Raw genomic sequence first — 24,947 nt, 5'->3', positions numbered from 1 at the left:
CGAAGTATTTAAGTGTGAAATCAACATGCATTAGTGTGCATAATTTTTAATAGCAAAAAAATTACATGTGTAAATGTATTTGTATGTATGTATGTGTATCTGTTTACTTATAACCATTTAGGTTTGGATAAAATAATGAAATACATATCCTTGTCAACCTAGGTTTTCTAGAAGAGAGTGATGAGAATGAAATACAAGAGGAGTGGGGAGGGGACAATAAGCCAATATGACAAGAAATTTAAAAGGCTGCACTAAAGCAAACAAAGAGACACAAAAACACACAAAATCTAGCAAGTATGTTATCGTATTTGTATAATTATCGATAATGAAAAATAAGTATAAAAACCATAATTTATAAAGACCATGAAAGGAGTTAGTCTCAAGAATTATTTGGTAAGGTGAGCCTTAAATCGTTGGAAAATGATAGGTGCCAACAACACGATTATTTTTAACATGAAGTTCAAATTTAGCAACTCAGAGATATTAATGGTCAGGTCCTCCTCAAGTATATTCTGATTCATTCAATATTTCATTAATATAGCAGCAACAACAAACAAGTACTCAAAGATCTACAGTGGGTGAAAGATTTGCAAACACTTCTACCCACCACTGAAGCAGGACCTATTCTCCTACTGCTAAACTGTGGTGTTTTTCTTTTGAAATAAGCTTCCAGAATAAAAGGACACAAAATAGAGTGGAAAAGTTCATGTATTTTAGGGTTAGCCAGGCCTCAGTTTTATTCCAGGCTTTGCCACCACTGTCTGTAATCAAGTTGATGTTGACAATAAACCCACACTTATTATCTTTCCATTAATCTATCTTTCATAACTGCATGTCTATAGCTGTGAGTTCCAGTCAGATGGTGTGAGTAAGCACAGGTTAGCCACAAGGGGAGTTTATCATAGCCTAGATTAGTCGCTGTGGGACCTCGAGTTAGATATTTTCCTGTTTCCTCATCCGTAACGTGGAGGTAAATAACAATATTACTCAAAAGATTATTGTAAGGGCTTCCCTGGTGGCGCAGTGGTTGGGAGTCCGCCTGCCGATGCAGGGGACACGGGTTCGTGCCCCGGTCTGGGAGGATCCCACATGCCGCGGAGCTGTTGGGCCCGTGAGCCATGGCCGCTGAGCCTGTGCTCCGCAACGGGAGAGGCCACAACAGTGAGAGGCCCGCATACCACTAAAAAAAGAAAGAAAGAAAAAAAAAGATTATTGCAAGAGTTCAATTAGATAGTAGATGTAAAGCACTGATTAGGGTAGTATACACATTAAAAAGTGTTCAATAAGGACAACTAGACTAAGACAGTAATATCTAATTCAGTCATAGACCGTAGACTTAGGGAAAAATGGGACAAATCTCAACTCAGGGCTAATATTTTGGACTTTGTGTGTGTGCATGTGTGTGTGTATGTGTGTGTCATATCATGATGAAGATTGAGTGTTATGAATTGCCAAGGAATTTTCCACATTGAACCTAATAAATATGGAAACATAGATAAATATAGAAACGTGGAAATAAAAGCAAACTTAGAAATTTAAAAATTTTCCTGATTAAAGACATTAATGAGTTTCCAACCATGAATTCTTCTTTTTAGGGTGATTACAAGGAACTTTATTCTTATTTATAATAAGTTGAACATTGATTTACATCATAGAAAAAGACAGGTTTAGGAAAAAGATAGTGTTCTGTTCTGCAAGTATAAATTTTCCATCTATGTCATCATTATCCTAAATGTAGTCTACACTATTAAGAAATTGATTCCACTTCTCTTATTTTGCCTTTTTTTTTAAACAGAAGAACCAAAACCATACTTTAAATTTTGTTGGTAATAGTTATACACATTAAGATGTGGAAATATTGTATTTAGTATACACTTCAAAATGCCATTTTATTGTTAACTACTTTTGAAAAAATATGTTTGATTTCTTAATAAGTTGACCAATCAATGGAATGATTTTAGAGTAAACTTCTTGAATAAAAATAAAACTTTTTTCCAAGCTGATAGGATGCTTAGACTGATAGGATGAGAAAAAAAGCTGAGTCTTTATTACGTTTTCCGTAGAATCTTAGACAACCATGCATTCTTTACTGTCATGCAGCGTATCATCTTTTATGTGCATTGTAGCATACCAGCATTACTTTCTGTACAACTTCCAGTAAATCATTTGCTTCCATTGCTTCAGGTTATCAGAAAGGGTCTTTACTAGAGAAACTCTTAAGTTCAGTTTTAGAGTACTCTGACTTCATGACTGCAAAAGAGCTTAATTCCCGGTTTTCTACTCTGCATCAACACGTAAGAGAATTATGAAAGACCTTCTGGCTGTGTCTCTGTATTTATTTTCTGCCTCCAAAATCTTTCTCCTTCTCATCCATTATCCCTATTCTTCAAGTTTCTTCTCCAAGTATTTCTTTACTGACCTTCGTATTGCCTTCGTTTTCCTCCGATGAGAGATGCAAAAATGGAATCTAGACTAGAGAAATAAGATAATCCCAACTTCAGTACTAGTAGCCCAACTCTTAAAAAAATTGTAACAATTGTTTTTTCTTCCTTTTTTGAATTCCTCTACAAAAGTTTTTCTCGTACTTCATTGTACCTCCTCCATTTCCTATGTTCTCATACTTCGTTGTACCTCCTCCATTTCCTATGTTCCAACTTTTATCCCATCAAACTTTATCTCATTCCTGTTAGTATGAGATCCCAGATTTTGAAATGACTTCTTTCCCATTATTTCCATTGGAAGGAAGGGGAAGATTGGGCAGTCTCTTTGCCAAAGAAATGCTTGATCCAGTGTTTGTTTGGAGGGAGGAAAACTCACAGTAACAAAGCACCTCCCAATATTACACCTTCTGCTAGTAATATCAGAAATAGTGTGATCTCTTGATTCTCAGCCTTCTTTGGATCATCTTCTGAAATAAGAAAGGGCAAAAAAGAAAGTGAATTTTGGAGAAGGAAATTAGTAACTTGAGAACTTTATCCATAAGAAGACTCTTTTTAACCTTAAAAATTGCCCTGTTCACCACTTACATCACTGTTCCCTGGTTATTCTGATCTTTATTAATTACTTAGACTCCTAGGCTCTACAAAACTTTTTCTCTTACTGCCCCTAGCCTAATTTCTCCACCTTTAGTACAGCTTTTTCATTTCTAAGCTCTTCAGTTATCCAGTGCCTGGTAATTCATACTGGTACAAATTTTGTCCAGCATCTTAGCTCTTATTTGTGGCATTAGCATGACCTACAGAGAAGGTGATCAACAAATATTTGTGGAGTAAATCAATGAAGAACTCCTTGATCCTTGGCCTTTCAAAATGCCACACTGCAATCTTTGTTACCTGCACAATATTCTCCTTTGAAGCACCGAGTGGTGATGCGAAGACAGGTCCAACAATCCAGGATAGGACCTTCAGTCACGACTGATAGAGAGAAGAAAGGTAGTTGGAAGGGGGCCATGGCAAGGAGTTTCCTTAGCTCAGACACCAAGTATGGGTTAGATCTCAGGCATTTCCATTGGTTACATTGCTGTGACTTTCTTCTTCCCCTAGCAATCAATTTTTTTGATGGGTCAAAACCCTAAATAATTTAAGTCAGGTCTCTGGGAAGAAGTAGGAAAATGATGGCTCAGCTTATATTGGTGCTTTGGGTTATAAACTATACTATAGAAGGCCTCTTAGCACCTCTAAAATATCTGGGGTGTCTGAGATTTTATAAACTATATTTTGTTGTCAGAGATCGTTGATATTCCCCCTTGTAGCCAATAGCTCTAGGAATTGCGTTCTCAATGTGACAAGTAGAAGAGATAGGGTCATATAGAGCACAGGAGATGGGAAAATATGGCTGAAACCTCAAGACATCACATATACTGTACGTACCATAATCTTCAGAACAAGCTAAAAGAGAATCAGAAAGATCTAATGAGCTTAGAATCAACTTAGTGTTTGCCATATTTATACCCAAGTCATCATTATTTGGTTACCCATTAAGTTCCAGCCACCCCTCCACCCATTCTAAATTATTCTAATGTGAAATCACATTCCTCCTCTCACCCCTCATTTCCTATTCCTTTCACATAATTTCAGTGTTGTTAAATAGACATCTTATATTACCAACTTCAGAGAAGTTCTTTAATAGTTCTTTCAGTTTGGATTGCAGGTTTTGGCGGACATCGAGAAGCTTGACTTGAAGGATAAGGGCACCTAAAGAGGGACATCAGAAAATAGGGGTGGCCTATCCCTTCATAATTTAATCCTAATTGTTTTGCCTTGTTTTCCCCAGTGAATTTTTCTCATACTTTCTTGGGCAGTACAGTCTCTTAACACTGAAACAGTACCTCACCTTTCCATGTTTCATTGCTCAGTTTATAAAGTTCATTCTTCAGCCATGTTCTCAAATTGACATCCTTTTGAACAGCTAGAGAGGAAGGGTGAAGGAACATGTGGGAGAATAATTACATTTATGGAGGAAATTATGTGGGCCCAGGTGCTCTCTTCCCTACCTCCCTTCTCCCTTTAACCCCCCAAACTCTCAGGGACTCGAGCTTTCCTCACCCAACACCCGAAGCATCTTGTCACTGTGGGAGACCTTGAAGCTTAAACGGATCATCTTCTTAATCTGCTGTTCAAGCAGATGAGTTCGGCCAGGGACTTCTGAGGGTACCAGCTTTACCAGCAAGGACTTAATATCCTCAATGAATTTGGGGTCACATTCCAAACAGCCTTTGACCCCGTGGAAGGCTGCCAGGGACAGGGGCAGGAGCAAGAGCAGCCGCAGGTCCCCCATTTCCTTGCCCCGACCACCCTTGCCTCAAGATCAGGTTGTCCTGGCAACTAGTTCACCAAGTTCCCTTTCCTTCAAAACTCCAGGAATGAGAGCCTTGTCCTGGATAGTCTGACTCCACCTTCCCCTTTGTTTCCGTCCCACTTCTAGGCAATCTCATTTCTCTAAGGATCTTCAGTTTTCTGACTTATCCTTCATTCCAGAGAGAGGGAACTGCCAGCTGGGGAGCAGACACCTGAGTTCTGAGTGTGGAACACACAGAGAGAGAGAGAGAAGTCTTGTGCTCACAACAAGCAGAGTTCCGTGCATGGAGATATCTCAGAAAAAGTCTTTAACTATGTCTTACTGTGTTCTTAGTAAATTCCCACACTCCTGCTGATCACTGAAGTAGTATCTCAATAGCAGTGGATGTTGGAAGAGATCTCTTAGGACTTTAGATTGCTTAACCCAAGCTCTGCTTTTATAGAAGAGGTAAGAAAAACTTGGAATATTGAGCTTCTTGGGGTCCCAGTCCCTGATGGTAGCAGTATTGTTGAAAATTAGCAATGGGGGTCTGCATATAATTGATAATCATTGATAATAATGATTTTGATACAATTGATAATTCCTCAGAAATTTAGGCTACCTTTGTTTGTAGGAATATTTCTCCAGCTATGCTCTGTAACCTTTTTATATATCATTCTTCTTTTAGAGAATCTGGAGCCAGGAGATTAGAAACAACAGTTGAGGAATACATAGTGATGAGTGAAACTCCAGTAATGTTCAGGGTTCTTTAACAGGCACCTCTTGAAAGTGCTGATGACACACTTTGTGTAACATATAAGAAAATAACTACAGTTATCATGGGCTGTGTTCTCAGGACACCTCCATGGAATGTGGACAAATAAACATGTTTTTCCTTCAGTTTAAAGCTCTTTGAATAAGAATTTTCTTTGTTATATGAAGAAATTAAGGCTGCTTTGCAGACTTTCCAGAGTACTAGTTACCTCTTTTATAATATATTGCCATGTATGGCTGTGACCCCCTGGAAACTAGGAAACCCTGGGATCTTCAAAGGTTGGTGGTAGATTTTAGACGTAAGGTATGGGAGAGTCCTGGAGTAGAAGGTTGTGAGGGAAGTTAAAAGAACTACCACTAATTATATGCCTTCCATGTGCCTGATTTTGTCTTAAAAACACTGTAGATGGAATGTCCCAAGTCCTCATGCAATACTTGGAGAGATTATTTCCATTTTATAGATAAGAAACTGAGGCTTAAAATAATTCATTGGTTAGGGATCTGGATTCAAACTCATGTCTGTTTAACTCTAAACTCTATATACTTTATCTACTGCCTCAATATTTTCTGGGATAAAACAGAAAACAATCTCTTGGAATTTGATAAATTAGAAGATGGTGCGGGGGGAGGGAGTATAATTCAAATCCTTTGATGTTCCACTCTGGTTTTATGTTCCCTTGGCTAGATGATCTCATCTTTAGATGACCCCCAAAGGATTTTCACAGGCTGAGGTCTGAAGGTATGTGTGGTAATGGTATTAAAGTAACTCCGGAAACCAAAGTTGGAGACTAAGAGGGTTAAGAAACTTGGCAGGCAGGTGGCCAAGTATGAGGAAAGACTATTCTTCAAGAGAAAACACATGTTATAGATGAGATATTTTCCAGTTAACAATACGTGCCTTTACTTTTGGATTAGACAGCTTAAAGGGAACACTTTATCATACTACAGAATAATTCTACCTCATTCCATGGCACATTTTCTTGACCTTGACCTAGTGACCCATCTACCATTTTTGTTTTTGCTTTACCCTCCCAGCTTAATTTGCAATCCAAGATTTTTAGGATAAGAGAAAAAATAATTTGACTTTTGTATACTCTTGGGAAGACTGGAAATAAACCATTTCCTAAATAGACAGGTAGAGCTTGAAATTGAAAGGTGCATGTAAAAGGGGAAACAGTGGAGGAACTATCATTTTCATGGAGTAAACAGTAGACAGAAAACAACAATGTGTGCTAAGGTAGAGAAAGAGATACAGAGGTCTGGGGAAGACAGAACAGCACTAAGTCTGGAGGAATTTTTTATAGAGAGGCCGGGTCCAGGAGACTAGAAACAATTAATGAATATATGGTTATGAGTGAGACCCAGTAATGTTCAGGAGCCTTTAGGGGAAGCATCCTGAAATTACTGATGATGGTGTATATAACATGTAAGAAAATAATCACAGTTAACATGGGCTAGTTCTTTGGATTTCGTATATGAAAAGTATTTTAGCTTTGGAAAAGAAGAGCTGTCTGGAAATTGATTAATAATATAATGATCACATTACCTAATTAAAATAATAGTACTTGTGTCAGGGAGGCAAAAAGGCTAACACCCAAATCCTAGAGTGGTTATTGCTAGTGTTTGGTTTAGATCGGCATCAAGGGGATATGATTTATGGTCAGTGTGACTCTGTAGAATAGCTACCTGAGCTCCGTATTTGCCTCAAATAGTATAAAAGATACATAACAGCACATGTATTCGTAATATTGTACCAAATATATATATGCTTGTTTGTTGTTCTTACAGAGACAAGGTATTCATGGGCAGCGTTGTGTATTTGTTGTTGTTGTTGTTGTTGTACAGCACTATCAATTAGAGAGTCCCTCTTTTAAGGGCTAGAACCAGATGTGTTGTAACATTTGGCCTTTGTTACAAGTCATGTAATGCACTGAGGTTTAAAATCTGAAGAACAAGTTTCATAAAGAAGAGCAAGAAGCTTCTCACGGTAATTTGCCCACGTTCCTTGGTGGATCCCAGATCCATATAAAAAATAAAGATAATGAATCTCTGTCCCTAAAGCTTCTTACATCATCTTTTCTCCTGGGTTATCTGTCCCAGCTGAGCCCTGCTGCATTGCTTTTCTTATCGCTTCACTTGATTATCTACAAGTTTGTCAAATGATCCGGATATTTCTTATAGTCAGGTGATATTAACTTCTTTCCTGATTGTAAACTGAGACTAGGAAGCCATTATTTGATATTTGGCTAAGTTATAAATTATCTTTCTAGGCAGTATAATAATCATAGGTTTAAATATTTAAATAATTACTATGTGCCAGATATTTCACATGTAAAATAATTTCAATATTTTCTGTATTCCTGTTCATTTACATTCCATTGTCATTAAGCCAGTCTCTCCATATTCTACTCATCTTTTAGGAAAAGTCATAAGGTTTGAGCCTGGGAAACTTTGAAGAAATCTCTACCTGATAGGAAATCAAACTAAAAGAAAGTTGATCCAATCAGTAGGGATTGTGGGAAGAATGAGGGGGAGAGAAGTAAAGGAAGCAGAAGATGTGTGTCACAACCTCTTCTCTCTGGGAAGGTCCCAGGAGGGAAGATATATTAGGTTAAAGGAAATAATGAGGGGAGAGAAGCTTTTGCCTTGCATCCTTTAGCGGCTCTGAAAACTACACCATTACCCACACGCAGATAATAGTACCTAAGGAAAAGCCTGTAGGACTGGATAATAGAAGACACTTCTGAGACAGTGCCAGTTCCCACATGGCATGGAAAAACGAATATGTTCCCACTGGCTGCTAGGCAAGGATGTGCAAGTGAACTCAGGATCTGACTGGGGAACTTGCCAGTGTGTATCATTAAAGCTTTAGGTAAAGGGTCCTTTGTCTGAGATCTGGATAGCAAACCACCAGGCCAAGAAAGGAAAAGGAGTCTGCAGCAATCCCCAGGGCCTCGATGGGACCAAATTGTTAGGAAAGGCCACTAGACCCCAAGGAAAGAGAGAACAGATTCGAAGTGTTCCACTTGCAGAGTTTCTCAGCAAACACTGCAAGAATAGTGAGAGGTAGGGTGGTACCAACTTTACCTTAAAGATACCAACACATTGTCAAAGAATGAAGCAGATATCCTCAAAGTTAAAAAAAAAAAAAAACGCTGTCATGCCAGGGAACACACATCAGTGAAGAAATTCACTGCAAAGTTCACTGAGGAAGAAAACGCAGGGGTTTTAAATACTAGAAAGAGAGTTCATTTTTAACATACTTGGTAAGATGGATTGAGTCCATAGTTAGGTAGAACAAGCTTGATTTTTCAGTGATTAGGAAGATATTTTAATTAGGCCCAAGAAAGGTCTAGCATTCCAGAGTTTCTCAGTGTTCATGGTTTCTTATCAGTTTCAGGAGGTTGAGCTAGCTGGGGTGGAAAATATAACAGTTTTATATCTCCTAAGTAGGTGCTGTTATAAATGGACAACTTTCCTCAACATGCTATGCACCCATGGGCCCCCTTCAACCATGGGGGTGGTTCATGAATTAACATAGGACCCCCACCTCCACATTCTTAGGTTCCGTTTTACATAGAAGCAGGGAAAGGGGGAAATATGAAAAAATGATTCCTCCAAAGGAAATTTAGTTAGCTTAAGAAAATGTTCAAATTTTGGGGTGGGATCAAATTTATCATATTGTTCTAATATTTCTTTTTTTCCCTCTCCCCAGTGAGGTAAGAAGTAAGGTTTCCAGAGAAAGTTCAGACCAACTGTAGACTATGAAGAGGCTATGTATCCTTTGTATATCAGAGAGTAGTGTAAATAGGTGAGCTTGCAACATAAATGCCACAGTATTTAGTACTCACCACAAGTGTGCATTACTCTTTCCTTTACATAAAATATGAGCCTGATGTTCAGAGACGCTAAGGGAAGTGTTGAAGGTCACACACCTAGTAAGGGAAAAATTTGGGGTTGTAACAGACATTTGTCTGCCTTCAAAGTCCATGTGTTTCCAAAATACCAAAATGTCCCTTGAACAGAGTTAATTCAAGGTAAAAATCATCACCGCCTCTAATTAGCAAGAAGAGAGACCCTCAGGAAATTATTTTTGTGAGAAAAGAAAAATTATTTCTCATTTTAAACAATAAGTGGAGTCTGTAATCCCAATAATCTTTTAATATTTCTTCTCACATCCAATTCTTTTTCTTCCTTTTAAGTTACTTGTATAGAGAATATGAAGAACATTTATGTTCAACTGTAGTTTCTTTGCTTGTCAATTGCAGTACTCAATTTTCTTTAATATTGTATATAAAAGGCATAGGTTTTAATCTAGTTTACCTTAAGTAAATACTAGGCAAATGTAGTACTACTCCTTTTCTCCCTTCAAATGAAATTAAAGTACAATAATATAAACAGCTATAAGAACACAATATCCAATAACAAGAAGTAACATCGTTGAATGCATAATCTGTGTCAAATAGTGTGTATTCTTTACATGCATGATTTTATAAAATCCTCATGCTAAGAGATTAGTACTATCAGCCCCACTTAGAGATGGGAGAACTGAGAGGGAGTAAAGTACTTTGCACTAGAGCACAGAGCTCTGAGGTGGTATAGCTTGCATTCTTTTCTTTTATCTGTTTCACTTAAGTTTATTCACCTATTATTGCATGTGTGACAGTAAAGAGCCACTTTTCCTTTCTACAAAAGAACAGTTACATAGAAAGCCATTTATACCTAAGGTCCTGATTTTATAGGCTAAGGATATACAGTAGTTCATATTCCTTTTGGTTCTGTTTCCAAACCATAGTCTGAAATTGTCCACTTCTTTCCTTCTCAGATTCCACCACCACAGTGCAAACCACTATCGCCTCTTACCTGGAGAGTATTACAATATCCTCTCCTAACTGGCCTCCCAGTCTCACTTCTTGCCCCACATGTCCATTCTTCCCACAGCAACCAGAGTGGGCTTATAAAAATGTAAATCAAGTCATTCCCATCTTCTGTTTCTGTAACTTTCCACTGCACTGAGAACAAACAAGCTGGCCTTCAGGGCCTTCTATGATACGATGTGGCACATGTCCAGATGGCTGTGTCCATCTTGGGCCACTCTCCCTCACATCTCTTAGGCTCCAGGCTGGCCTCCTCTCACGGCTGAGCACTCGCTATTCCATAAGCCAGGAGCTCTGTTATCTCACATCCCCATGGCTGGCTTCTGCTCATCCTTTAGACTCCAGCTAAGTGTCACCTCCTCAGAACGTCCTCTCTGACTACCCTTTCTACAAATACCTCTGCCTTCCCTCATTCCAATTCTGCTATTTTCTTTTTTGAAGTATAGTTGATGTACAATATTATATAAATTACAGGTCTGCAATATAGTGATTCATAATTTTGAAAGGTTATACTCCATTTATAGTTATTATAAAATATTGTCTATATACCCTGTGTTGTATAGTGTATCCTTGTAGCTCACTTTATACAAAATAGTTTGTACTTCTTAATCCCCTACCCCTGTATTGCCCCTCCCCCATTCCCTCTCCCCACTGGTAATGACCAGCTTATTCTCTGTATCTATGAGTTTGCTTCTTTTTTGTGTTATTCGGTAGTTTGTTGTGTCTTTTGGATTCCACATGTAAGTGATATCATACAGTATTTGTCTTTGTCTAAATTATTTCACTTAGCATAACATCCTCGAAGTCCATGTTGTCTCTAATGGCAAAATTTCATTTTTTATGGCTCAGTAATATTCCATTGTATATATATGTACCACATCTTTATTCATTCATCTGTTGATGGGCACTTAGGTTGCTTCCATATTTTGGCTATTGTAAATAATGCTACTATGAACATTGGTGTGCGTGTATCTTTTCGAATTAGTGTTTTTGATTTTTTCAGGTATATACCCAGGAGTAGAATTGCAGGGTCATATGGTAGTTCTATTTTTAGTTTTATTGAGAAACCTCCATACTGTTTTTCACAGTGGCTTCACCAATTTACATTCCCACCAACAGAGTACAAGGATTCCCTTTCCTACACATCCTCTCTAATATTTATTTGTGGTCTTTTTGATGATAGCCATTCTGACAGGTGTGAGGTGATATCTCATTGTGGTTTTGATTTTCATTTCCTTGATGATTAGCAGTGTTGAGCATCTTTTCATATGCCTGTTGGCCATATGCATGTCCTCTTTAGGAAAATGTCCTTTCAGGTCTTCTGCCTATATTTCAATCAGGTTGTTTGTTTCTTTGATGTTGAGTTGTATGACCTGTTTATATATATATTGGATATTAACTCATTATAGATCATATCATTTGCAAACATTTTCTCCCATTCAATAGGTTTTTTCATTTTGTCAGTGGTTTCCATTGCTGTGCAAAAGCTTTTAAGTTTAATTAGGTCCTATTTGTTTATTTTTGCTTTTATTTCCTTTGCTTTAGGAGACAGATACAAAAAAATATTGCTACAATTTATGTCAAAAAGTGTTCTGCCTATGTTTTCTTCTACGAATTTTATGGTTTATGGTCTTAGATTTAGGTCTTTAATCCATTTTGAGTTTATTTTTGTGTATGGTGTGAGAAAATGTTCTAATTTTATTCTTTGACATGCAGCTGTCCAATTTTCTCAGTACCACTTATTGATGGGGCTATCTTTTCTCCATTGTATAGTCTTGCCTCCATTATTGTAGATTACTTGAAGATAAGTGTGTGCATTGTTCCATGTACACTTGAAAAGAATGTGTATTCTGTGGCTTTCAGGCAGAATGCTCTCTATATATGAATTAAGTCCCTCTGGTCTAATGTGTCATTTAAGGCCAGTGTTTCCATATTGATTTTCTGTCTGGATGATCTGTCCATTGATGTAAGGGGGTGTTAAAGTCCCCCATTATTATTGTGTTACTGCCAATTTCTCCTTTTATGTCTGTCAATATTTACATTATATACAGTAAGTCCACTACATATAAACTTTCAAGTTGTGAACTTTCAAAGATGTGAACGTGCGTTCCATCAACATCAGGAGTGAGTGAAATTGCAGCTTGCCCTTCATCTCCTAGTGCTGAAGATCCTTCAGCTCTACCATGTCCCACCTCCTCTCCCTTCTCCAGTCAGTAACCCTTCTTGCCTGTTCACTTGATGACAGCCCTTGTATGCCTGCTCTTTTGCTGTACTACTGTACTACTGCACTTTTCAAGGTACTGTACTGTAAGATTAAAAATTGTTTTCTTCTCGTGTGTGGTTTTTTTAATGTATTATTTGTGTGAAGAGTATTATAAACCTATTACAGTACAGTGCTATATAGCCAATTGTCTTAGTTGGATACCTAGGCTAACTTTGTTGGACTTATGAACAAATTTGACTTATGAACACGCTCTTGGAATGGAACTCATTCGTATGTAGGGACTTACTGTATTTAGTTGCTCTTGTGTTGGGTGCATATATATTAACAATTGTTATATCTTCTTCTTGGATTGATCCCTTGATCATTATGTATTGTCCTTCTTTGACTCTTTTAAGTCTTTATTTTAATATTTATTTTATTTGATGTAAGTATTGCTACTCCAACTTTCTTTTGATTTCCATTTGCATGGAATACATTTTTCCATCCCCTCACTTTCAGTCTGTTTATGTCTTTAGATCTGAAGTGAGTCTCTTGTAGGCAGTGTATATATGGGTCTTGTTCTTGTATCCATTTAGCCACTCTTTTCCCTTCTCTTGTTCTCTTTCCTTGTGATTTGATGACTATCCTTAGTGTTATGTTTTTCTTTTTTGTGAGTATATCTATTATAGATTTTGGTTTGTGGTTACCATGAGGTTTTTATATAGCAATCTTGCTATATATATGATTGTTTTAAGTTGCTGATCTCCTAATTTCAAATGCATTTTAAAAACCCTCCATTTGTACTATCCTCCTCTCATGATTGCTGTTTTTTCTATCATATCTTATGCCTAATTGTTTTGTGTATCCCTTAACTGCTTATTGTGGATATAGATGATTTTACTACTTTTGTCTTTAAACTTTCTATTAATTTTGTGTGTAGATGATTTCCTACCTTAACTGTATGTTTGCCTTTACCTATGAGTGTATTCATTTCATAATTTTCTTGTTCTTGTTGTGACCTTTTCTTTTTCATCTCGAGAAATTCCTTTAACATTTGTTTTAAAGCTGGTTTGGTAGTGATGAACTGTTTTAGCTTTTGCTTTTCTGTAAAGCTTTTCATCTGTCCATCAGAATGAATGAGAACCTTGCTGAGTAGGGTATTCTTGGTTGCAGATTTTTCCCTTTCATCATTTTAAATATATAGTGCCAGTCCCTTCTGGCCTGCAGGATTTCTGCTGAAAAACCAACTGATAGCCTTATGGGAGTTCCCTTGTATTTGTTGCTTTTCCATTGCTGCTTTGAATAGTTTATCTTTAATTTTCATTTTAATTACAATGTGTCTTGGTGTGTTCCTCTTTGGATTAATCCTGTATGGGACTCTCTGTGCTTCCTGGACTTGGGGTGACTGTTTCCTTTCCCAGGCTAGGGATGTTTTTAGCTTTTATGTCTTCAAATATGTTCTCAGGCCCTTTCTCTCTCTCTTCTGGCTTCTGGGACCCCTGTAAAGTGAATATTAGTGTGCTTGATGTTGTCCCAGAGGTCTCTTAAACTGTCTTCATTTCTTTTCATTTTTTTTTTACTCTGTTCAGCTTCAGTGATTTCCACTACCCTGCCTTTTACCTCATTGATCATTTGTATCATTTACCCTACTCTTTATTTCTTATAGTGTATTTTTCCTTCCATTTAGTGTATTCTTTATCTCTGCTTGGTTCTTTATATTTTCTGATTCTTTATTAAAAACTTCTGACTTCTTGCTCTGTGCATATATTCTTCTCCCAAGTTCTTTGATTATCTTAACAATCATTACCCTGAACTTTTTCTCAGATAGATTGTCTGTCTACACTTCACTTAGTTGTTCTTTGGGGTTTTATCATGTTCCTTCATCTGGAACATGTTTCTCTGCTGCCTCATTTTGTCTAAGTCGTTTTGTATTTTTCTGTATTTGGTAGGTTAGTTGCATTTCCCAACCTTGGAAAGGTGGTTTTCTCTAGGAGTCATCCTATGCATCCCTGAAGTGGACTCCCGTCTGGTCACCAGAGCTATATGCTCTAGGGGTTCTACTAATGAGGGATGTAGGGGTCCTTCTGTTGTAGCAAATTGGCTATGTGGACAGCCTGGTAGGCTTGATTGGCTCCTAGTCTGGTTGGTTGCCAGACCCTGCCATGTGTGGAGACTGTTGGCTGCTGTTTGGTAGGTTATGAGGCAGCTGAAGCGGAACCGCATGGAGCCTTGGGGCTAGTGCTGGCTCACTGGTGGGCAGAGTCAGGGTCCAGTGTGCCTGCTCACTGGTGGATGAAGCCAGGTCTTGGGATTAACGCCAGACTACTGGCAGGCAGAGCTGGGTCCTGCAGTCTGGCTTCCAGGCCCAGGAATCCCAAAGCTGGTGTCAGATGATCGCTGGTGTGGAGGGGGCGTTTCCTGATGCAGTTGGGTACAGGGTCCTGGGTGTCCCAAAGCTTGTGTCGGCCATGCTTGGTCCCAGTTCATCCCAGGGCAGGGTCTGACCTGCTGTGGGCCGGCTGGTTCTGCAGGCTGGGATATCTTAGTTTTTGTGGATCTGGTGTCTGCCCCCTGGTGGGTGAATCTGCTCCAGAGGCTAGAGGAGGCTTCCTGGAGGATAGGACCAGTGCCTGTCTGCTGGTGTGTGGCACCAGGTTCTGTCCTGTGGTGAGCAGGACTGTGTCTAGAGGCATGTCTAGAGGTGGCTCTGGGCTCAGGAAGTTTTTAGGTGGCCTGTCTGGTGATGGTTGGGGCTGTGTCCCTGTCTAGGTAATTGCTTGGCCTGAGGCCTACTACCACTGGTTCCTACAGGCTGTTGGGTAGGGCCAGGTCTTGGTGCTAAAAAGCTAGAGGGAGAATTCCACAATGGCGCCTGCCTGCATCAGTGTCCATGCTGTAGAAGAATCTCCCATGAATGGCTGCCACCAGTGTCTGTCTCCAGGATAAGCCATAGCTGCCCCCCACCTCTCTGGGGGACACTCCAAGACCAGCAGGCAGGTCTGGACCAGGCTCCTGTCAAATTACTGCTTTTGTCCTGGATCTTGGAAGCTGTGAGAGACTTTGTGTGCTCCCTTTAAGAGTGAAGTCTTTATTTCCCCCAGTCCTTTGGAACTCCTAAAATAAACCCCCACTGGCCTTCGAAGCCAAGTGCTTTGGAGGCTTGTCTTCCCGGTGTAGGACCCCTGTGCTGGGGAACTGGACATGGGGCTCAGAACTCTCACTCCTGTGGGAGAACCTCTACAACATAATTATTCTTTAGTTTGTGAGTCACCCATCCGGGAGTATGGGACTTGATTATATTGTGAGTCTGCCCCTCCTACCCATCTCGTGTGGTTCCTTCTTTATGTCTTAAGTTGTATAAGATCTTTTCTGTTAGGTTTCAGACTTTTCTTGTTGATGGTTGTTCTGCAGATAGTTGTGATTTTGGTGTGCTCATGAGAGGAGGTGAGCTCAGGGCGTTTCTACTCTGCCATCTTGACCCTGGCCCTAGAGCTTGCATTCTTAACCCCATTTGAATGATTCTCTATTTATATTCTTTTAGTCACTAAACTCCCTCCTACCCTTTATTAGTCAATTTTTTTTTAAAGTCCCCTACTCCTGTGCCTAATGAATCATCATATTTCTAAAAAACTGACACTTAGTGGGTGAGGCATTGTGGCCTAACATATGGCATTGCACTCAGTTCTAATTCTGGTCCTTGTAGAAACAGATTTCTCTTCAAAGTATAGAGTCAAGGGGGAAACTCTTAGTTGAATTTACCTATGTGGTCACTACCCTTTAACAATTAATCTTATTGTTGATGATTCCTTTGCATTAAACTCCCTTTCATTAATATAAAAATTACATTTGGACCTTTCTCTGTTTGCAGAGTTTTATTTGTTATCTTGTCTTGAAATGATTGAGTTTCCTCTTAATTTTTTCTAATATGCTAAGTAAATATTTTCCACTTAAATACACCCTCATTTCAGTACTACAGCTGTATTGGGTTATCGATCCGTTCACCAGGAATTTAATAAATTCTGTTATATCTTGCAGGGTCTTCTGAAAAAGGGTCTGACGAAAATTTACTATATACCTATTTACTACCTAATGACCTAAGGAAGCTGAATGGGTCAACCCTGAGGCAGGAAGGTTTCAATTCAATGAAAGAAAGAGCACTTGGTGAAAGCATTACTGACTTTAACTATTGGAATGAGCTACTAAGGAAGGTGTGGAATCTCCTTTCCTAGAGGAGATTAGTGTTCACCTCTGTCAGTGTTGGCACTCTTGCCTAGGGATTTGGGCTTAATTGAATGGGTTCCTCCTAGCTGACACAGCTGCTATCATATACAGAGAATGATAACTTGAAAAGTATATTTCATATTAATTTTTCCTTAAATTTAGTACAAGTTTAACAGCAGATATATGTTCAATTTCTTTTTCAAAGAATGGTAATTATGGTATTATGTACAGTGAATGGGAAAACAGTTTGTCAAGTTCCATATTCTGTAAATTATTATTTTTTGGCATAAATATATTCACCAAGAGGGATTCTAGAAACCAACCCAAATTGGTTTTTAACTGGTAAGGGGAATAGTTTAGAGAAATATAAAATGTTTTTCAGTTGCAGCTATTTGAGAATTTTACCATTTCATTTTCTTTCCCTGGTGCAGTAAGAGAAGACCTTGACAAAATGTGCATTGACCACTTTTCATTTATGCCAGGTTTAGCTCTATGTCTGAAGGGCATATGTGATAAATTGGTCATATATTATCTCATTTACAGTCTGAGTTTTATGAGCTCCTGTAAAAACAATTACCATATATACATTTTATAATAAATGGGCAAAGTGGCTGCAAACAATATGGAAAAGTCAATAATTAATTTCAGATTTCTAAATGTAGCAGAGACGCTGGAGCTTTCTCTTCTTTTCAAAAGAGATGGTTTCTTTGTTAGGAATATGCAAGCATGTTAATTCATTACTCTGTGGTTTCTCTTTTTCCAAAGCTTGTCGAATGCCTAATTTATGTGCAAGGCTGAAAGCTGTTTAAACGGATAATATGCCTCCTTCATGAGAAATACCACCGCTTTATGCTCCATTAAATGCAGACGTTGACTCTAAGATACATACCAATTATTTCTTTCCAGAAACAGCAGCATAGTTTTTTTTCAACACAGGACAACAGATTATTGCAGGCTGCTATTAATCTCTACATAGTCCACAGAATACACAGGACACTAGGGAGAAAACAATTGAGTAGCTATTTTAACATTTGCAAAAGTACTATATGGAGAGAAAATAAAAGGAAGATGCTTCTCTGTTTGCTACCCATAAAATATTTCAATTCTCCTCAGAAAGATAAAAAAAGACACTTAAATTAATCAATAATGACCTGCTGTTGTTGAAGCAGTGCCTGTGGATGAGCACAGATGGGTCTTTATCTGGCAGATCTTTATTTTCCCCAACATCATGTATGGCTGACCACTCTACAGTCCTTCTACATGCTCTATTAGTTGGGTGGTGCAGTTAGTGAAATGCCTATTAACATCCTTAAATGGGTTCTTTTATGATAACAGCATTGTTTGGTGTATGATAATGGACCAATTTTCATAGTTAAAGCCAGAAAAATACACTAGTACCTCAGCATAACCCGTTGTAGGCTAGAATTTAATATAATGGCTGTGGATCATTTTGGAGAGTATGAATCGCTATAATTTACAGGACTGTTTACAAAACTAGTGACACTGATACTGGTCCATGTATCTGATACTGGTCCATGTATCAAAGTTCAAGTATTTTAATAGTGAAAAGCCAGTAACCAAGTTATTTGTGTAAAAATTTTAACTTTTCTCATTCATCTAGTCAAAAATATTTGGGTGCCTCCTGTTTAACTTTTATTCAACAAGTATTTATTGGACACTTACCAGTAGTATCAACAAAAATAAAGTGGAGACAGAAATGCCTCTGCCTTTACAGAGCTTGGACTCAAGTATAGTGCTGATATTTTAATCTAAATGGATTTTCTTTTTTGTGCTCTAGTGGCATATTTTTGGTTTCCTTCCTCCTTCCTTCCCTCCCCCTTCCCTCCTTCTCTCCCTCCCTTCCTTCCATCTATCTTCCCATCTATTTTTTTTTTTTTTTAATTAGCGATCCCCTTGTTTCTGAATGGGGATTTCACTCTGCTCTGTCCAAATGGAGAAACATTTGGGCAGCATGGTTCACAGATCAGTGAGCCCCAGATTAGCTTAAGCTAATTAGTTTATTTCATTCCCCCAGAAATTTCACGGATAAGTAAACCATTCAGAGTTCATGAGATACTGGCAAACTAGTGGAAGGCTTTGGGGAAAAGACATTTCCTACTTCTTCCTCAGGAACTACCAGAAGAAACTTTGTGCTCCAAGACTTAGTGATATAAAAATATGAACACTGAGCTGCAACTAACAGAGGTAATTTTGGAACTGGCCCTTAACTGCTTCATGAGAGCTGATTGTATAACCCATCCTGGATTCAGTTATATACATTGATAGCTTCAAATGGCCATGGCTGTGTTGGGAGTATTTACACCACAGAAATCACAGATACTACAGATGAAGGCTTTTTTTCTTTTCCTTTAACTTTCTCCCTCCCCTCCCCTCCCCTCCCCTCCCCTCCCCTCCCCTCCCCCTCCTCCCCTCCCCTCTCCTCTCTTCCCTCCCTCCCTTTCTTTTTCTCTCTTTTTTCTTTTTAGAGGTAGCTACAGAGAGTCCATAGTGTGGAGACAAGGAGACAACATGAGGCCAGTGGAGAGCTTGAGAGAAAATGGGTCTTGTTAATATAATTTGAACTATTAGAACAAGCTTTACTGGAAACCTGCCGTACTTTTGGAGTTTTTAGTGATGTAAGCATATAACGTGCCCACAAAATAACAAAAGTTTCATGGTCAGTGTACATTATTTTTTGAAGGTAGAACATTCTAAATTAACATTATTCAAAGTGTGTTCTTAGATGCTAATTGAGATTCCATAAAAAATGGAATATGCATACTGGGATTCATCAGAGAGGGGTTGAAAAATTCGAATATGTAACTGCTTCTCAAGATACATCTAGTAAACTCAGGAGGTTGATAATTTGGAAGACACAGTTTAATTGTTGAAGACTTGTTGCCTGCAGAGGTAAAGGTTAAGTAATTAAGCAATATGTGTTATTGACCTAATAAGCACTTATTTCAATGATCAGATCTACTCCACTACAAGTTGTAAATTATATTTGCTAGGTATTACTCCAGTAAAAATTTCAAAGCCACATCTGTAATTCTATACTAGGTACTATCCATCTAGGCAGTGAGTTGAAGAGCTGAGACTAAAGGAAAAGAAAAATCTAAAATAGCAGTGTGGTCAAATTGAAATTTCTGTTTTAATATGACCAGGAAGCAGTGGAGTCACTTGATTCTACTCAGGCTAAAATAGAATATTTAGTGAGTCTCAACAATCAACAAATAACTTCACATTATTATTAATTGATTAAAAGTCAAAAGTAAGAAACTATACCTAAAATATGATACAACAAATTATTAATAGGGAAACACTTGTATACTTTCTAAAGCTAATTTTTTATGATTTTTGGTGAATTTATTGACAATATTAGCAGTGGAGTTAGATCTTAAGTATTTAATGAAGTCCTGATATGTGTGAGACACTTTCATTTTCATGACAACCTGATGGACAAATGTCTGATGTTCTCCATTTATTAAGTGAAGAAATTGAACCTTCAAAAGGAAAAATATCTTGTCAAAGCTTATGTGTCCTGTGAGAGCAAGAGTTTGGGTCTAATTCCAGTGCCCATACATAGCTGAATTAGATTACACCGACTAAATATCTTGATGCGTATTTAATCTTAGCCCAATCAAAAGGATAAATGGATGCAGGAGGGATGAAAAGTAGAGGGGAGAGTATTTTTAGTTTCATTTAGATGATGGAGAATATGAAACAGAGGACAAACCACTGAGATGGTTGAACTAATTCTCACACGTATCCGAGTTGAATTATAAAACATTTTATGACAATGCTTATAGGAATCTGGAAGTTTGTTCTTTAGTGTAGATTGGTACTTGGAAAATAAGGATAGCGTAGAGGAAAAGCTCAAACATGTGGTGATACTTACCTGACCTTTAATGTGTGGATTAAATAAGAAGTTTTTTGTTAGGATGAAATAATCAAGTACTGCAATGTCACAGTATCAAACAGATGACTCAGAGGAATTTGGAAAACCAGAATTATTTCATCAAAATAGCCTTTCAAGTACTATTATATGACCTTGGACAAGTCGTTTTATCCTTAGTGGCCTAATAAGATTTTGCATCTGTGACATGAGAATAATAAAACATACCTCATAAGGTCATTGTGAGGATTAAATGGGATGATAATGAACTAAAAATAGTACCTGGTGCTTATTAAATGTAAATGATGATTTAGTGTTGTTGTTATTGTTATTACAAATAATACAAAGTGTTTTTCCTGGCTTTCTCATTTAGTAGCTGTAAGATCCTACACAAATAATTGGATCTCAGTCTTAGTTTTTTTCATTTGTAAATTCTAATATACTATCATGTTGATCTTTCAGTGTTGTGCTTTGAGTATTAAACTGAACAATGCATATAAAAGCACTTCATAAAATATAAATTGGGGAGTGATATCTTCATGATGCCCTCACTACAAAATCCTATGGATCTTCTAAGTCCACATCGTTGTGGCTTCTGTAGCATTTGGCAAAGAAGGATGCAATCTTTTACTTAAAAGCATAATTTACTTTTTTCTCAATTTTCTACTCATCTCCTCCATTCCTGTCTGAACAGCTCTTTTCATTTTCCTCTGCAGAACGCAGTTTTGTTCTTGACCTCTGAATTGGGTGTTCCACAGGGTTCCCCTCAACCCCCTAATATTCTATACTTAATCTGTACTACTTCTATGACTTTCGACATCCCTATCTATACCCACATATCTGCATCCTGAAATGAAATTTACCAAATGGGGCTTGTCAAAGACTAAATTTTTAGTGATTTTCAAAATATATCAAATAAGCTTTATAAAGCTATATCCAACCCCATTATTCCATTAGATATTGATATAGAAGTAGCTAAGCTGTAGTATCAGGCACCACTAAAATGACATATTTATCACAGTTCATGGCTGTAGGCTTTTGGGAGAAATAAGTAGCCTCAGAGGACAAACTAAGCAAACCCAGCCTAATTCAGTTATGGCAGAGATCATTTTGGCATCTAATTTATAGCATCTTCCTCTTCCTCATCCACTTTTTTACTTATAAAATGTTTATTTAGCATTTATTGTGTGTAGAATACTGAGTTTTCTGAAGGAACAGAGAGATGGTCCTAGGGTGTGAGGAGGATCATTTTTAGTTTCAAGTTGTTGCATATTTTATGTCCTGTTCTTACTCCTTGCACTAGCTTTAACTTTTGGGTTATCATAAATACGTGTTACACTGAGGAATAAGGATCCTTTTGTAAATATTCAGTCAGTCAAATAATCTGCTTCTGATTTGAAGTAGGTCTGAAAGAAGAAAAACATTAACTCCAAGTGAAAATTAATATGCAAGTCTGAATTGAGAAAGTAATTTTCTTCTAATTTGGAGGATAACTCTTCTTAGGAAGATTGTTACTTACCATTTGGAAACTGCTGATTTTATGCAAGGTCATAATAAAAAAATACATCAAAGTTAAATTGGCATATGAGTAGCTGACCTGTCTAGTATACTAGATACACATATTACTTTATATATGTAAAGCATGGAAACCAGTTTTCAAATAGTTTCCTCATTTCAAGCTGCAAAACTCCTCAGACAGAAAGGACAGTAAAATTTCCTCATAGAAGCCAACTGATTTATTTAAATTTTGAATTCCAAACGGGTGAGGATGTCTAGGATTGCTTGAGCAAATACAAAATATTATTCTCTCTTTTGGTGAGACTACTGTATATAAGATATTTGTAATTTATGTTAGCGACTGGTAGTATATCACAAAGAGAGATAAATATAAGATTATTTTAAAAAAGGAAGCAGTGACCCAAAACTCTTTGGGAATTGTTTGCTAGAAAATAAAGGTTTGTTGTTGCAGGTGTAACTCGAAAATTATCAGTATGGGAAAAGCTGAAGGGTTGAGATAAAACCAAGGTCACAGCTAATCGTTAGTTGAGTCCGGATTACTAAATCTATGTATAATTTCTTGGTTTCTGGAAAATTCAGTTATAACATAAGGTCTTATATCTCATTTAATCTTTATAATTCCATGAAGAAAGTATTTATAATTTCCATTTTTACAGAGAAAATATTAGGTTTATGAATGTTAAGATGATTTTTCATGGCTGTATAGTTGGCCCATGGCAGAGACAAGATTCAAATCCAGATCTGTCTGATCCCTGGGCCCATTTTCTTTCCACTGTCCTATACTGCCATTATATTACCACTCTTTGCAAGGTGAAGCAACATTATTATAATATTCTATATAATGTGATGTGATTTAACACTGACCAGTGATTTTTCAAGTTAGAGAAATTAATTTTGTGCTAGTTCATTTAAAGTAAATCACTCTGTCTTCCCTATGGTCTAGGCCATGTGTTTGTGGGACAGATGGTATGATGTGAGGTAATGGAAGAAAGACACTGACTGATTCATATAGGGATTATTAAGATGTAATAACCTAAAAGAGTCAGCCCATCCTTAGCAAAGTTTATAAGCATGAAAAAAATATTTTGCATATTTATGTTTTTTGTAAATATATTTATGGAAATATGTAATGATTTTAATATTTCTGATTAATTCAGTGCTGAAATATTGAGTACTGGGATCATTTTAAGGACAGGTTTTTATAAATAGAATGTGTCATACTAAAAGTCTTTATAGCTTAAAAAGCATAACTTAATTTACCATAGTTAATTTACTCACTGAACTAATATATTCATTTACTCTTTATAATATAGCAGGTATTAAGCTAGGTGCTGGGGATATATCAGTGAGTGAGATAGACAAAGCCCCCGTCACAGTCTAATTATACAAGGAAATGAATGATTCAAACTGATGGAAAGGCCCAAAAGGACAAGACCCTTGTTTTAGGAGCACACAGGAACCTGCCTTATAATGGGTGCTAAAGGGATTTTGCTTGTGATAGAAAAAATTTGAGCTGAGGTTTGAAAGATGAATAAGAGTTTACTAAAGTAAACATTTTTTTTTGAGGGAATGTTCCAGATGAAGAAGGAGTATGTGCAAAGGCCCTAAAGCAAGAAGAATATAACTATTTCAAGGAACTGAAAAGAAGTTTGATTGAATCAAGGCAAAGAGTAATGTGATGAACTTGCAGAAAGGTAAGGTCCAGACTTCACAAAGCCCTACAAGACAGGTTAAAGATTTTGATTTTGGTCTCAGAGTATGGAATATCCATTAAAATGGTTTAAGCAGCAGTTGATCTGATCTGTTTGAAAAGATCATTCAAACTGCCATTTAGGAAACATTTAAGGGTGTCAGAGTGTATGGAGGGAAAGTAGTAAGCTATTGAACAATAGTCAAGGTGAAAGAAAATGTTAGATTGGACCCGGGGTGTTGAAGTGGAGGCCATGAAAGTGGATGCATGGATTTTGGATTTTGTAACTATTACATGGGCCTTGGTATTTTAGCTAGCAAAATTAGATTGTTTTCTGTGTCTTGAGTGAGCAAATAAGATATGGAGTACACTGGAGATTTTTCCAAAGGAGCAAGGGAAAAACTGTCTCTATAGAACATAGTTGAACTGCCAGTCAACTGAGGTGGAGGAAGAATGCAGTTGTTTCTCATTGTATTCTGTGATAGGTTACCAGTAGAGGACCATTTACAGAGATGTATAATAGTGAAAGAAGACCAGGTTTAGACACGAAGATTTGGAAGCTGTATAGTATGGTGGTTAAGAAATTAATCTCTGTACCTGGGAGGCCTGGATTCAGCTCTTAGGTCTGAGACTTGTTACCTGTATGTACTTGGGCAGTTTACTTATATTCTTTATGCCCCATTTTCCTCATTTATGAAATGAGGATTATGACGGTAATATTACCTAACTTACTGAGAGCATTATGTGGAACAGGGCAAGAGCTTAATAAGCTACTATTATTACTTTGAGTCATTTTGGATGTGTTGAATTTTAGGTCCTTTTAAATATCTAGAGATGTTGAGCAAGCTTTTATATATATATGTTTGGAGTTCAGAGGAAAGGTCTGGACTACAGGTGAATTTAGGAGTCAGTAGTGGTGATTGAAATCATGGGAGTGGATGAGATTGCTCTCTGAGAAAATATAGAGTGAAAACAGAAAAGGAAGTGAGACTT

At 37.4% G+C, this 24,947-nt stretch overlaps 1 protein-coding gene and 1 long non-coding RNA gene across 3 annotated transcripts; one reads left to right on the top strand and one right to left on the bottom strand.

Moving 5' to 3' along the window:
• Nucleotides 1-165: 165 nt before the first annotated feature.
• On the top strand, nt 166-9,357 carry LOC125964717 (uncharacterized). Its single transcript, XR_007477953.1, has 3 exons — nt 166-294; nt 6,236-6,289; nt 9,266-9,357. It is a non-coding gene; the product is annotated as an uncharacterized LOC125964717 (long non-coding RNA).
• On the bottom strand, nt 2,331-4,779 carry IZUMO3 (IZUMO family member 3). Of its 2 annotated transcripts, XM_004275055.2 has the most exons (7): nt 4,545-4,776; nt 4,333-4,407; nt 4,104-4,193; nt 3,870-3,887; nt 3,333-3,413; nt 2,818-2,908; nt 2,380-2,467 (listed from the first exon to the last, which is right to left on the bottom strand). In XM_004275055.2, the coding sequence occupies exons 1-7, from the start codon at nt 4,774-4,776 to the stop codon at nt 2,380-2,382; spliced, it is 675 nt and encodes a 224-aa protein (XP_004275103.2). The 2 variants fall into 2 exon arrangements, with proteins under 2 accessions (XP_012390380.1, XP_004275103.2); XM_012534926.2 differs by lacking the exon at nt 3,870-3,887 and having other exon boundaries at nt 2,331-2,467; nt 4,545-4,779.
• Nucleotides 9,358-24,947: the final 15,590 nt, after the last annotated feature.

The sequence above is a fragment of the Orcinus orca genome, chromosome 6 (genome assembly GCF_937001465.1).
Source record: "Orcinus orca chromosome 6, mOrcOrc1.1, whole genome shotgun sequence".
NCBI classification, from domain to species: domain Eukaryota; kingdom Metazoa; phylum Chordata; class Mammalia; order Artiodactyla; family Delphinidae; genus Orcinus; species Orcinus orca.
The sequence above is the reverse complement of the archived record's forward strand: the minus strand, read 5'-3'. Positions and strand labels throughout refer to the sequence as shown.

What these genes read in the sequence shown, in the direction of transcription:
- IZUMO3 (XM_004275055.2), bottom strand. Translation starts at nt 4,776, where the DNA reads ATGGGGGACCTGCGGCTGCTCTTGCTCCTGCCCCTGTCCCTGGCAGCC. An exon ending in CAAAGGAGAATATTGTGCAG is followed by an intron (nt 2,909 to 3,332) that starts GTAACAAAGATT and finishes TTCTTATTTCAG; the next exon opens with AAGATGATCCAAAGAAGGCT. An exon ending in TTGGGAGGTGCTTTGTTACT is followed by an intron (nt 2,468 to 2,817) that starts GTGAGTTTTCCT and finishes TCTCTAGTCTAG; the next exon opens with ATTCCATTTTTGCATCTCTC.